Here is a 16,103-nt window from a genome sequence, read left to right on the forward strand (position 1 = left end):
TTATGTTAAATGGTTTTTATTACGGTTTATCAATTAATAGAAATAGTGGGTTTTAGCAGCTCAATGGGCCACTACACCGACTAAGACAAAATAGTAACAACTGAACAATTATCATACTGTCAATAATATGCACACACAATTTACAAAGATATTTTTAAACAGACTAACTACTCATGACACGTTTACACCTGACAGTGTGTGTCACATTAGGCATTCAGGCTCCCTTTTTGGGAGTAGGGGTGGGTGCAGGCTGATTTGTATTGCCCGAATGAAACGAAAATGTCCGAATCTGGAACACAACGTATATTTATATTCACATTACTACCAAGACGCTATATAGCATTGCAAACAAATCAGCCTGCATTTTTTCATGGATTACAACTAATATTGTGAGTAGAATGATGGAAATACATGGTGAAGATTTCGGGCCAGCTCATTTTGCCTGAAAGTGTCCACACACACACACACACACACACACACCCCCACCCCCCCCCCCAAGCACTGGGGGAGTGAACTACGAACCTGTATTCCTTTTACACCGGGTCCAGGTGTTCAATTATTTTCAGACACGATTAGGGCATAATCATAAACATTTAAAACACCGAAAGACAATAAGGCGATAAGAGTTGTCCTCCGTTGTTCACAAATGGTCTGCTTTTGACATTCATAATTTTGATAGTCACAAAGACTTACTGGATTCAAATTAAAGAAAATCAATTGAAAGTTCTAGGTTTGGTCCAAATATATGTACTATTTTCTATACGTTTTTGTCCACACCAGACACAGTAGTTGTAGTTTGTATGCAATAGGTATCGTGTCTGTGGGATGGTGCATACAAAAGCTCCTTTGCTACTAATGGAAAAAAATAAGCAGTTTTTTTTTTGTCTAAAACTATATGTAAAAAATATCCAATGCCTGATACCCAATAGCCTATGATTAATAAATCAATGTGCTCTAGTGGTGTCGTTAAACAAAACAAACTTTAAAAAATAGTTTGTTTTGTTTAACGACACCACTAGAGCACATTGATTTATTGATCATCGGTTATTGGATGTCAAACATATGGTCATTTTGATACAGTCTTAGAGAGGAAACCCGTTACATTTTCCATTAGTAACGAGGGATCTTTTATAAGCACCATCCCACAGACATGGTAACACAATCCATAGCAGTCGTGGTGCACAAACGTTTTAAGGTATGACGGGAAAACCTGTTATGGTGATATACCTGTTATGGTGTATTCGCTGGAACGAGAAAAATCCCAATGGGCCCACCCCACCGACGGAGATCGATCCCGGACCGACCGCACATGAGCTGAGCGCTTTACCACTTGGCTAGGTCCAGCCCCATCAACTTCATTCACTGAATAAATATCGTTTAAGAAAGAAACAACGTTCAGGTTTTAATTAAATAACTAGAAAGAAAGAAAGAAGTGTTTTATTTAACGACGCACTCAACACATTTTATTTAAGGTTATATGGCGTCAGACCACACAGATTTTGAGAGGAAACCCGCTGTCGCCACTACATGGGCTACTCTTCCGATTGGCAGCAAGGGATCTTTTATTTGCGCTTCCCACAGGCAGGATAGCACAAACCATGGCCTTTGTTGAACCAGTTATGGATCACTGGTCGGTGCAAGTGGTTTACACCTACCCATTGAGTCTTGCGGAGCACTCACTCAGGGTTTGGAGTCGGTATCTGGATTACAAATCCCATGCCTCGACTGGGATCCGAACCCAGTACCTACCAGCATGTAGACCGATGACCTGCCACGACGCCACCGAGGCCGGTCAAATTAAATAACTAGAGTTAGTATAATAATATACTTGACCAGAATGATTCAGCAATTTGGTAAGTAAGTAAGTAAGTAAGTAAGTAAGTAAATAAGTAACTTGTTTAACGTGCTCATATACCGCTGGGGTTTCGAACACGCTCATCCCGAATCCGACCTCCGATAAGATCGAAAACCTGACTCGGGCATAACAAATTGGTAAATGTGCTTAAATAAAAGAAAACTCATGACTTACAAACTAAAATCAGATCCTGGATTTAATTGAGACATCATAATTTTGTCAGTATAAATAACAGAAGATGTTCAATAAAAATTAAATGTGTGACTACCACGTCGTTAAATAGTGCTTGGGGCTTCATACACGAAGATGAGAAACTTGTCAGTGACGTGTCTGAGCATACTGAACATTGCATGTTGACAGAGGTACAACGTCGGCTCATGCTTCGCGAGTTAATGTATGTTTAATGTTATGGACGTTGTGAATGTGCGCGTGGTTCTCTCGCACTCTACGACCTAACAAATCCCCATACATTTGGAATAGGGAACAAGTCGAGCGATCTTGTAACGCAGTTTAGAGCCTCGATATTGTTCCTTTGAGGAAGTCCAGTCATTCGTCTGGCTGAATGCTGGCGTGACTTGCCCTGTTGAAACAAAATGCCTGGATGCTGCTACATAGACAGAATGACAACTGGTGTGATGATTTCGTCACTGCAATTCTGAGCATTCAGATTCCCATGATGACCGGCCTCGGTGGCGTCGTGGTTAGGTCATCGGTCTACAGGCTGGTAGGTAATGGGTTTGGATCCCAGTCGAGGCATGGGATTTTTAATCCAGATACCTCCTCCAAACCCTGATTGAGTGTTCCGCAAGGCTCAATGGGTATGTGTAAACCACTTACACCGACCATTGATCCATACCTGGTTCAACAAAGGCCGTGCTTTGTGCTATCCTGCCTGTGGGAAGCGCAAATAAGAGATATATTGCTGCTAATCGGAAAGAGTAGCCCTAGTAGTGGCGACAGCGGGTTTCCTCTTAAAATCTGTGTGGTCCTTAACCATATATTTGACGCCATATAACCGTAAATAAAATGTGTTGAGTGCGTGCGTCGTTAAATAAAACATTTCTTTCTTTCTTTTTTCAGATTCCCATGAATGATGAAAATGATGATGTTTTGTCCGATGTCATCAATTCCTGCCCACACCAAGACGCTACCACCACCACATCGGTCACGTTCAGGGCACGAGGCGACGTTGTACCACTGGCAATGCCAAAGGTGTTGAGACACGTTACTGAGGAGAAGACGAACAATAAGAACAACAACAATGATAATTTTAAAAAGCAAAGTCAATAGTAAGCAGGCCTGTGTGGGGTCATGATCTACTTTTTCGTGGCCTTGACCTTGGTGCAAGTAATAGCTTAACCTTGATCTGTGTTTGTCTCCCAGGCCCATCTCGACCACTCTAGCCTGGTCCAAAACCCCGAAACTCGACACAGACCGCTAGCTATATCACGGATGGTGGTTTTCATTGAAAACCTTTGAGGAATAGTAGTTCCAATTGTGTTTTTAAATATTCATTTCATTTCAATTCATTAATTTCAACTCATTTTCGTGTTGAATTCGTATAGTTCCAAATGCATTAATATTGCCATTATACAAAACTATATTAATAAACCCAATCGAACTATATTCCAAAACGATTTACAACGGTATCAATACACAGGGGAATTCCCTTAGAAAGTTACATTCGGGTTTTTTCCGTCAAATCTCCGATTCATTATAATGATTTACATAAGGTTTCATAAATTTTAATTTTCTGAATCAAATGTGGATAAAAAGTTATAAAATTTAAAATAACTGAACATCAACTAATAACGCAAACATTTTTTGTTTAAAAAAAAAATCAAACCATAATTAATTAAGAATTGAATTATCTATATACTTAAATGGAAGATTTGTTGCAAAGCGGTTAGGATATGAATTGTTAACTAATTAACATAATGGAGAGCGTCAAATTATTTAGAAGATTTATCAATTACTATATTAAAATTGCAGTTCTCAAAAGTTGAATTAGTGAAATGTGATTGTGAAGACTGACTTGAAAGGGATACAGTGGTTTCAGTGTTACGTTACTGTGTGTGTGTGTATTTTGTTGGAAATGTGCAATTTTGTAATAATCTCGGAAAGGACAGGCCGCGTAATTGTGCACGAATGCGTACGATATGTGTTTTTGCGCGTGTAAGTTGTCGATTTGGTGTTTTTGTCAAATGTGACAGAGCTGCGCTCATGTCTCTCTTCTGATTTGTTGAGCATCTCTGCGATATCTTCTAATAAAACCATCGTTTTTTTGTGTGACCTGTCATATACATTATGTGTCTTAGTTCAAAACCTGAACTATCTCTGTCACTAACAGTGTAGACGATATTGGGATAAAAATAGAAACGATGGAATCCTCGGGAATTCCGTTGTTGACGTAATTGATAAAACGTAGTTCCGGTTATAACAGTCTGTTTACCGAAAACGTGCAGTTTTCACGTTCATGGAAGAATGAGCGTTGTTTGTTTTTAGATCACGTGGTAACGTTTTAACCAATCCAGACGCCTTTTACAAAACAGTAATTATAAAATGGAATTATATTCAATTAAGTTTGACAAAACTCGACACATACAGCTAGCTATTCACGCTGAAAACCTTTGATGTATAGTAATCCCAATTGCGTTTTTAAATATTCATTTCATTTCATTAATTTCAACTCGTTTTGGTGTATATATCAAATTAAAGTCACTACACTTGACCCAAACCACGATCTATATCATGAATTGTGAATTTCACGTTGAAAACCGTAGTATTCCCAGTAGTGTTTTTAAATATTCATGTCATTTCAATTCATTACTTTCAACTCATTGTCGTCTTCCTATTCAATTAAGGTTCACAAGACTCGTCGCAGATCGCTAGCTATTTCAAGTTGAAAACGTTTGACGTATAGTAGTCCCAGTTGTGTTTTAAAATATTAATTTAATTTCAATTATTCCAATTCAACTCTTTCTTTTCGTGTTTATATCCAGTTAAGTTTAAAGAATGCTTGTCGGGCTAAATTTTGTAATCTAGACTCCACATTTAGTAAGAGCGCTAACCGGGGCACCCAGGTGGTTCCATAACAAGCTTAAGAATGAACAGGATTTACGTTATATGACATAAACATGACTACTATCTAAAATATATTACATGTAACGCATAGCGTTTTTTAATCAAAACAAACACTACACGGGAATACCCTTCAAATTAGCTAACTAGGTTAGTATAATTCCCTCCCTCTCCTTGTCTTTATTATAAGACAAGGATAGTGGAGATGGGTGGCTTTGAAAGCCGTTGGATACTCATAGAATAGGGGCTGAACACATCAGGAACAACATTAACACCAACTAGGGATAACAAACACACAGCAAGCAGGTAAACTGCATCATCTCTACATGGGGTGCATTGGTCTAATAATAACAATGCGCCCTCCCACAAACTAAAATCAATAATGGTCCAGCACGTACTTAATAAGGAGTCGGACAAAAGAAAACCTTCTCCGAGTACACAGTTGCAATGCACCTGGAGGAAGCTGGACAAAAGAATACCGGCTGTCTCTACCCAACCCCAAAACTCCTTGCTGCTGGCGGAGGCACCAAGGGCACAAGAACGGGAGAGATGGAAGAGAAGAACAACATACTGATCAGATAGCGACAAGACACGTAACCCATGGAAACACCAGGATTCGCCGACCTTACCTCCTAGACATACACAATTGCAGTGTATATATACAATTGTGTCGAGTCTCCCCTGGGTTGTCATGCCACGATCAGAAGAGATCAGGCCCTTTCAACCTAGGGAGACACATCATCATCCGCAGATCTTAACTACGAGTTACTCTCGCCCTACTAGAATCCAAACCTGTACGTAGCTCCCTACCTTTTATTTTTTTAGATCGACCATCAAAATTGCGCCAAATGTCCTTCATCAAAACGCGCACTTGTAACCGGGTGTTGTAAACTACATTCACTGCACACATACTATTTTAAAACACTGTTCGCATAGTGTTATTCTGTCAGGTTATACTTGTGTAGGCTTTCTTTGTTTTCTTGCTTTCTCTGGTTTTCTGGGCTTGGGTTGTGCTCACTGACAACTCAGTTCTTACAAGCCCAGTATCATTGTTTCTGTGTTCTCCTGGTCAGAAGTTTTAATGACATTCAAGGAGAACAGGCCACTTTTATGAGAAGACAAGCTTTTATTCACAGCAACTGCACAACTAACATTCACAGATAATTTTAAAGGTAAATATATATTGTAGATGGTTTACACATTAACTACCTGTTTTAATTACTTGTTTTAATCAAGAAATGAGATTAGGAGATTTAGTGATTAATAATAAAGTAATAGTATTGTAGTTATGTTAAATATAACATTGTGACTTAGCTTGATTAGCTTTTTATTGAATGGTTACGTTCTATTTATAGAATAACTAGTAGAATATGTTAAACTCTATATTTTCTATTATAAATGATTATAATATATAATTTACAGTATTTAATAAAGTGACATAATTACTAAGTTATTATATTTGTTTAATTAGTATGTGTACATGTATGGATTTATGTGTACTTAATTGGCTTTATTTTATTATTAGGTGCCACAAGCATGTAGGTGGCAACCAGCATTATGCTTCTGTAAAGACCCGATCCACAGTCGGTAGGTAAACTATTTGTAGACAGGCTATGGTTTATTTAGCTTTGTATATATGAAATATGTTGTAAGTGATTTTATAGTGTTTCTTTAGAATAGGTCATTCAAAGTATTAAATAGTGTTATATGTGTAATCAGTGATTTCTAAGTTATTTTATGATTCCTTAAATTCAGTGATGTATTGAATTTAATGTATGGATATGTGCTTGGATAAAATATTCTCTTTATATGCTTAAAAGGTCAGTGTGATAACACAAGCTAGTATATAGGCTATTTCTGAATGTGAAGTATATAATTAATTTTAAGACGTATGTGTGTGATTTTAAGTATTCCCTTTTTGTTATTTCAGGGTCTTTGTTTGTGTGTGTATTTGTATATTCTTATGCTTGGAACCAGGGATCTTCATATCCCACCCGACTGATGATCCAGAATAAACCCTAAACCCCTGCCGAGTTGTTCGTGTTTTCCTGTATACAACACATCGGTAACACACTCATTTCCCTTGGCTTAATGGCTTAATCCTACGGGGCATTCCAAATTACATAGTACCATACCACCCCCCCCCCCCCCCCCCCCCCCGCCTGTTACCGACTACGGTTGGACTGCTGGCGCTCCCGTGCACCTGCCAGTGCAGGCGGTTCCTTCTTCACCCACCCCCAGCCCTTTCCTGTCCTGGACGGAGGAACCCGGTGAGGCCGGTAGTTGTGCCCGGGATAGGCGTGCGCTACAATTCCCAATTCCCCCGTGCAGGATATTCTACTGTATGTGTCATCGGCAAATCGCATGTGAATCTTGATTCATCGCTAAACATGACTCTATTTTATCACCTCTGAGCCCATCGCATGTGGCGTTGTGCAACTATATTCTACTGTAACTATACTCTACCCCACTAGAAAAAAAAAGAAGAAATGTATTATTTAACGACGCACTCAACACATGTTATTTACGGTTATATGACGTCAGACATATGGTTAAGGACCACACAGATTTTGAGAGGAAATCCGCTGTCGCCACTACATGGGCTACTCTTTCCGATTATCAGCACGGGATCTTTTATTTGCGCTTCCCACAGGCAGGATAGCACAAACCATGGCCTTTGTTGAACCAGTTATGGATCACTGGTCAGTGCAAGTGGTTTACACCTACCCATTGAGCCTTGCTGAGCATTCACTCAGGGTTTGGAGTCGGTATCTGGATTAAAAATCCCATGCATCAACTGGGAACCGAACCCAGTACCTACCAGCCTGTAGACCGATGGCCTAACCACGACGACACCGAGGCCGACCCCCCCCCCCCCCCCACCCCCCACTAGAATCAATCGTCCTATACATATATCTCTACATGTATGTACAAAAAGTATTTACTCTATCTTATAATTATAGTACTGTATTGCGGCTTCAGTTGTTATTATAATACTTACTATCGTGCCAAACTCTTCTTTCGTTTCTAATTTAAATGTGTATTATTTTGTTATCATGCGCCGTAAGGCATAAGGAAAATAAATTAATTGAATTGAATTGTGCCCACAGCTGACGTTGACGTCGATGAAATTGGGTCAAAATGGGTCCAACATATGGGCGCCGAGCCTGGAGGTGAGCGGTTGGCAGCTGATTTCGGAACGTTTGCGCGGACACCCGACGTATGAAAAGTGCAATAGTGGTTGCTGTAGCTGTCATGAAACGGTTGCGGAGATGGCATAACACAATAATTATGATGGTCATCTGCCTATAACGGCGTACGGGATCTACCAGGTCGGGGGCGATCAGCTGTGGTGCCCGTTTGTTCTACTTGTGTCCGAAGATCATAAATCGCCCGTCAGCTAGTGACGTTACCACGTGCAACCTGCTGACGCACGTTCACGCTGCACATTTGTGATGCGTGGCATCGAAAAAGGTCGTAACAAATGTATTAATGTGTTTTTTCGTTGTGTCAGACTACTGTGAGCAAGTAACGATAAAAACACGTGTGGTATTGTAGTCACGTGACCAGTGGCACATGCAAAACCACTTTTGCCTCAATGGTGCTGTGCACGTGCTATGGATCGGGTCACGTGGCCTGTGATGGACTTCAAATGGAGTGTAGACATTGCCATTACAATATTTATTCCTGAAAAATGCCTACTTACAACACTCATTGGCTTTATTAAAATGTTAGATATATTAGGAATAAACATTGTATTATGCGAGTCTGGCGAGCAAAATACATTATTTGTATTCTTCGTATATGATACTGACGATACTGAAACACACGAAGTGATAATATCTTTAGCATATAATCTCAGACATAATACAACGTAGTTTTGGAAACTGTACATGCAACTATAATTCCAGTCAGCCATTGGTCGATATTCAAATGACGTAAGCGTATGTGACGTGGTGTTTGTTTTTTTGTTTTTTTTAATGGAAATGACTTCAAACTTGAATGAGGGGGCGGGACGTAGCCCAGTGGTACAGCGTTCGCTCGATGCGCGGTCGGTGTGGGATCGATCCCCGCCGGTGGGCCCATTGAGCTATTTCTCGTTCCAGCCAGTGCTCCACGACTGGTATATCAAAGTCCGTGGTATGTATCACCCTGTCTGTGGGATGGTGCATATAAAAGATTCCTTGCTGCTAATCGGAAAGAGTAGCCCATGAAGTGGCGACAGCGGGTTTTCTCTCAACATATGTGTGGTCCTTAACCATATGTCTGACGCCATATAACCGTAAATAAACTGTGTTGAGTCTGCGTCGTTAAATAAAACATGTTTTTCAAACTTGAATGGCGTCATTTTGGATGTCCTTCCATAAAAATGAACTAAGGTCGAGGACAGTCACTCTTCGCGCCGTTGTTTTCGCTTCTTACACAATAAATATAACATATCTTACCGTAATTTCACTTGAAATCCATATTTTGTGAAAGGTACGATTCTTTAATCACAAGATTGTCTTCAATTACCTTCAGGTGCATTTGTAATGTTAAAAAACCCCACACCATTCAGTAATAGTTTTATATTGTTTTTTTATCCATTGTTCTTGAAAACGGAAACGTAATGTACCCAGTTTATCTTTATTGTAAGGAGATGTAAAGGGTTACAGATCTATAGTCCGCAGGTTCAATGGTCCGAAGGTTCAATATTCCGAAGGTTCAATAGTCTGAAGGTTCAATAGTCTGAAGATTCAATAGTCCGAAGGCTCAATGGTCCGAAGGTTTATAGACCTAACAATAATGCTATTAATCTATAATTATATAAATAATATAACAAAAAGAATGGCTCTCTTAAGAGTGGATATTTAAAAACAAAAGCCACACTTGGATAGGCCAGTAGTGTAATACAAGCCACACTTGGATAGGTCAGTAGTGTAATACATGCCACACTTGGATAGGTCAGTAGTGTAATACATGCCACACTTGGATAGGTCAGTAGTGTAATACATGCCACACTTGGATAGGTCAGTAGTGTAATACATGCCACACACTTGGATAGGTCAGTAGTGTAATACATGCCACACTTGGATAGGTCAGTAGTGTAATACATGCCACACCTGGATAGGTCAGTAGTGTAATACATGCCACACTTGGATAGGTCAGTAGTGTAATACATGCCACACTTGGATAGGTCAGTAGTGTAATACATGCCACACTTGGATAGGTCAGTAGTGTAATACATGCCACACTTGGATAGGTCAGTAGTGTAATACATGCCACACTTGGATAGGTCAGTAGTGTAATACATGCCACACTTGGATAGGTCAGTAGTGTAATACATGCCACACTTGGATAGGTCAGTAGTGTAATACATGCCACACCTGGATAGGTCAGTAGTGTAATACATGCCACACTTGGATAGGTCAGTAGTGTAATACATGCCACACTTGGATAGGTCAGTAGTGTAATACATGCCACACTTGGATAGGTCAGTAGTGTAATACAAGCCACACTTGGATAGGTCAGTAGTGTAATACATGCCACACTTGGATAGGACAGTAGTGCAATACATGCCACACCTGGATAGGCCAAAAGTGTAATACATGCCACTCCTGGACGGGTCAGTAGTATAATACATGAATTAACAGAAAGGAAATGTCGGTATTTAATTAAAGTAACTTTATTGAAATCCAACAGTTATATCCTGTTTCCTTGTTATAATGTCGAATATACCGGCCTCGGTGGCGTCGTGGTTAGGCCATCGGTATACAGGCTGGTAGGTACTGGGTTCGGATCCCAGTCGAGGCATGGGATTTTTAATCCAGATACCAACTCCAAACCCTGAGTGAGTGCTCCGCAAGGCTCAATGGGTAGGTGCAAACCACTGGTTCAACAAAGGCCATGGTTTGTGCTATCCTGCCTGTGGGAAGTGCAAATAAAAGATCCCTTGCTGCTAATCGGAAAGAGTAGCCCATGTAGTGGCGACAGCGGGTTTCCTCTCAAAATCTGTGGTCCGTAACCATATGTCTGACGCCATATAACCTTAAATAAAATGTGTTGAGTGCGTCGTTAAATAAAACATTTCTTTCTTTAATGTTGAATACTAATGGCAAATAGCGGACCCTACACTGCACCTTTATTACACTCGTCCGTCTTACCTATCAATGGATATTGTCAAAAAACTACTATTCAGTTCGGAAGACGTAAAAGGGCAGTTATGCCTGCATTTTGATTTAATATAGCAGCTTTAACTGTTAAATTTCAATAAATGGAGTACAGTGTTTCAGATCAATGAACCTTCGGACTACTGAACCTTCGGACTATTGAACCTTCGAAGCACTGAACCTTTGGACCATTGAACCTTCGGACTATAGAGCGGTCCCATGTAAAGTGACGTCATTGGAATACTGACGGCATTCAAATTCAAAATTATTACAATGCTTCGCCACTAACAATAACAGCTCTTAAAAATTCTAAAACGAGCAGACAACGCTGACAGTAGAGCGAGAGAGAGAGAGATGAGAGAGAGACAAGAAGAAAGCGAGAGAGACAGAGAGAGAGAGAGAGAGAGAGAGAGAGAGAGAGAGAGAGAGAGAGAGAGAGAGAGAGAGAGAGAGAGAGAGAGGGGAGATACACTGAGACAGACAGAGACAGAGTCAGAGAGATAGATGGACAGAGACAGAGACGGACAAAGAGAAGGGATGAGAGAGATTTATACATTTAAAATTAAGATGCACAGTAATGTGTTTGCAACGCATGTACCTGTTGTAAAATGTGGTTAACGAATTTTACATTCGGAATTTAAAATAAAATAAAATCATTAAAGCAAACGTTCAAACGCGCGGATGGGTGGGGGGTGGGGGTGGGGGGGGGGGCGCTTTGAACCCATCTCCCCGTCCCGAGGATCCCCATATATCGGTACTCGACAACCCTTCAAAGAGAAGACTTTACAATGCCTGTATTTGATGCAATTAATCTATTGGCTTATCTAGCTTCATACACCTTTATAAATAATGCAAACACATATCCATTTACCAGCTAAAATCAATATAAATGTCAATAGACTGCAAAGTGAGTTTAACGACACAGTAACTCATTGATGTATTAATAATCGGCTATTGAATGTAAAAAAATTAAAAATAATTGGTTTACACCCTCTCTCTCTCTCTCTATCTCTCTCTCTCTCTCTCTCTCTCTCTCTCTCTCTCTCTCTCTCTCTCTCTCTCTCTCTCTCTCTCTCTCTCTCTCTCTCTCTCTCTCTCTCTCAACTCATCTGTACCATTTTATTTCAATTATCTTCGTGCTAATATCTAATTAAAGTTCAAGCACGCTATATATGTCCAGATCAGTGGGTTACTTGTTAGTGATTAGTGGGAGAGACGGTGTAGTGGTTTTACACCTATCCATTGAGGCGTTAAATCTTTCTCTCTCTCTCTCTCTCTCTCTCTCTCTCTCTCTCTCTCTCTCTCTCTCTCTCTCTCTCTCTCTCTCTCTCTCTCTCTCTCAACTCATCTTTACCATTTTATTTCAATTTATCTTCGTGCTAATATCTAATTGAAGTTCAAGCACGCTATATATGTCCAGATCAGTGGGTTACTTGTTAGTGATTAGTGGGAAAGACGGTGTAGTGGTCTTACACCTATCCATTGAGGCGTTAAATCTCTCTCTCTCTCTCTCTCTCTCTCTCTCTCTCTCTCTCTCTCTCTCTCTCTCTCTCTCTCTCTCTCTCTCTCTCTCTCACACTCTCTCTCTCTCTCTCTCTCTCTCTCTCTCTCTCTCTGTATTACCGTCCAAAACAATTTTCAAATATACCACAACCTTTGATATACCATCCGTAGTGTCCTGGAATTAACGGACAAAAACCAAAAGAAAATAAAAGAAAAAAAAAGAGAAGAAAAATATAACAATATGAGTGAAGATCCAAGCGCGATAGCATTTAAAACGTCTTTATTAATACATAACCGGCCTCGGTGGCGTCGTGGTTAGGTCATCGGTCTACAGGCTGTTATTTACTGGGTTCGGATCCCATTCGAGGCATGGGATTGTTATTCCAGATACCGACTCCAAACCCTCCAAACCCTGAATGAGTCATCCGCATGGCTCAATGTGTAGGTGTAAACCACTTGCACCGACCAGTGATTCTTAACTGGTTCAACAACGGCCATGGTTTGTGCTATCAACCCTGTGGGAAGCGCAAATAAAAGATCTCTTACTGCCTGTCGTAAAAAAGATGATCTGATAAAAAAAAAGCAAAGTGCTCTAGTGGCGTCGTTAAATAAAACAAACTTTACTTTTTTTATTAATACATATAATACGAAATTATGACAATACATTTTTGATCTCAGAATTTAAGTACAAAACCACAGACATTTTAGGGTACAGGGATTTCACAGTAGCCAACACTGAATTATTTCAAATTATTTGTATTAGTCCGCCATGTTAAAAAAGTCATACCACTGGCAAATACATTCCTTTGTTTCACTGATACATATTGCGCAACCGCCAACTGTTGATCAGACTAGGGGAGCAATTAACAGTTTCAGCAACTCGTGGGTGGAGGGTGGAGTTTCAGACACCGATGACAAACGTCTTGTTCATTGTGGAATGACTGGACTTGTCAAAACATTTGGTAGCCCGGCGGACTACCGGGGTTAGACAACTGGTAGTCCGAGTGAGAAATCGGTAGGCACAACACTTCAGGCTACCGCTAAGGTCGAGTCCTGGCGTTGGGGTGTCCTAATGAAATAATTTAATCCATAAAAAGCAGGAATTGAGTACTTTTAAAAACACGTTTCCGGACATAGTATATTGTGTTATTTAATTCAACGTTTATTGATCATAATATAGAACTGTGGTAAAAGGTTTTACAAAGTTTGTTTTGTTTAACGAAACCACAAGAGCACGTTGATTAATTAATCATCAGCTGTTGGATGTCAGATATTTGGTAATTTTGACATATAGTCTTAAAGAGGAAACCTGCTACATTGGTTTTTTTTCATTAATAGCAAGGGATCTTTTATATGGACATTCCCCTAGACAAGATAGCACATACCACGGTCTTTGATATACCAGTCGTGGCGCACTGGCTGGAAAGAGAAATATCCCAATGGGCCCACCGACGGGGATCGATCCTCGATTGACCGGGCATCAAGCGAACGCTTTACCACTGAGCTACGTCCCATCCCTTATTTTACACAGTCCTGAAGTTTCACATAAAATTGTAACTTATATTTTAATGGTTGCGTGATGAATATGTTCTATGATTTTTTTAGTCTCCCCCCCACCCCCACTGTTTACGTTAATTGGAAACACATTACAGTTTTGATATGCTTGAATTATGTATCCAACGACTGCATCTGAGATCGATGTACAAGTATGTATTGGTGATAACCAAATGCGACATTTGAAACTGTAGAATTCTGTATGTGTACCGTGAAATGCATATACATTAGACTGTTTCTGCTCTGTGTAGCAATCACAAAGCAATCGAGCTGGGTATAAATCAATTTAAAAAAATGATTAACTTGAAACTTCAGTGACGTCAAAATACCCACAGTGTCTTGCGATCATATTGCTTCGTAGCGTAGGCACTATTTGCAGAATAAAGAGACACGCCTGTATACCAAGGTAAGAAATACTGATAAAGGTGATGATGATGCTTATTATTATTATTATTATTATTATTATTATTATTATTAATATTATTATTATTATTATTATCATCATCATCATCATTATTAAAATTATTATCATTATTACAATCTGATTAAAGTAGCTCTGCTGGGTCTACCAGTAGATCTAACAGCATTGCGTGGACTCCCATGTCCAGGTGACATTTCATCTATAAATAACAAGTTTAATATCCACTAATTACATTTCGCCTTTTATTACGTTATTTGGGAGCATACAAATTCTAAAAAATATCGGGCGAGACTAGTTATGCAATAGGCGAACTTGTTCGTCTATTTCAACATTAAAAAAAAAAAAAACAGGCGGAAAAGTGCAGTAATAAACTCCGGATTGTATACTAGTATAAACAGAGTTTATGGTTATACCATCACGGGTTTTTGTTTTTTCGTCTTGAAACGAATTTTATATACAATTTTATATTGCAATTAGTTTCTGGCAAACTTTTAATTGACCCGAATCATTTCGTATACCCTCGGCATAATCCCGAATGTTTTCAAATTCTTTTCAAATCACTGGCATGATTTTGCAAGTAAGATTTTGATTGCTTGAATAAAAGGTCAACTGGACATGAGCTTCAACGAGCTCCTGTTAGATCCACATGTAATATTGGAGCTAATTTTAATTAGATTGTCATTATTATTACCATTATGATTATCATTATTCTTGTTATTATTCGTTTTCTTCTTCTTCGTCTTATTATTTTTCATCATCATCATCATCATCATCATCATCATCATCATCAACAACATCATAGCCACTGTTTTCTGAAAACATTATTTTTTATGAAGTTAAACTTAGGTCTTCTTTTTATTTATTTATTTATTTATCTGTTTATTTATTATTATATTATTATTATTATTATATTATTATTTTATTATTATTATTATTAATTATTTTCGCCTTATTATTATTTTCATCATATCATCACATTATCACAATGATTATCATTATCAGAATATCAATATGATCAACATGATTATTACAGCATCATCATCTCCTAGCGACCTGGCAATAATAAACATAATTTATTGTATATTTTGTCTGGGTCATCCATAAAAGGCTACCTCAAGACCTGGAAATAATAAACACAATATAGTGTATATTAAGTCTGGGGCGTACATACAAATGTACTGCAAGACCTGGTAATAATAAACACAGTTTATTGTATATTTTGTCAGGGGCGTATATAGAAGGCTGCCTCAAGACCTGACACTAATAAACACAGTGTATTGTATATTGTATTGTATATTGTATTGTATATTGTATGGTAAGTCTGGGCCAACCATACAAGGCTACCTCAAGAATTTAAAAACTAATCTGCAATTACATTTATAATAATATAGTTTAAAATGTTATTTTAATAATAATAATAATAATAATAATAATAATAATAATAATAATAATAATAATAATGATGATGATGATGATGATTTTACAATTATATTTACTTTTTCAGTACAATAATGACATTGCTACAGATCTATGCAAGACA

At 38.7% G+C, this 16,103-nt stretch overlaps 1 protein-coding gene across 1 annotated transcript in view; it reads left to right on the forward strand.

The window, feature by feature from the left end:
* Nucleotides 1-2,941: 2,941 nt before the first annotated feature.
* LOC121373063 overlaps nucleotides 2,942-16,103 on the forward strand; it is a 42,658-nt gene continuing 29,496 nt past the window's right edge. Inside the window, exons 1-4 of the mRNA XM_041499507.1 lie at nucleotides 2,942-3,144; nucleotides 4,206-4,265; nucleotides 6,462-6,523; nucleotides 8,047-8,156. Coding sequence (XP_041355441.1) covers nucleotides 2,942-3,144; nucleotides 4,206-4,265; nucleotides 6,462-6,523; nucleotides 8,047-8,156 — 435 coding nt within the window. The remainder of the gene's footprint in view (nucleotides 3,145-4,205; nucleotides 4,266-6,461; nucleotides 6,524-8,046; nucleotides 8,157-16,103) is intronic.

Source organism: Gigantopelta aegis, chromosome 5 (genome assembly GCF_016097555.1).
Source record: "Gigantopelta aegis isolate Gae_Host chromosome 5, Gae_host_genome, whole genome shotgun sequence".
In the NCBI taxonomy this organism is placed as follows: Eukaryota; Metazoa; Mollusca; class Gastropoda; order Neomphalida; family Peltospiridae; genus Gigantopelta; species Gigantopelta aegis.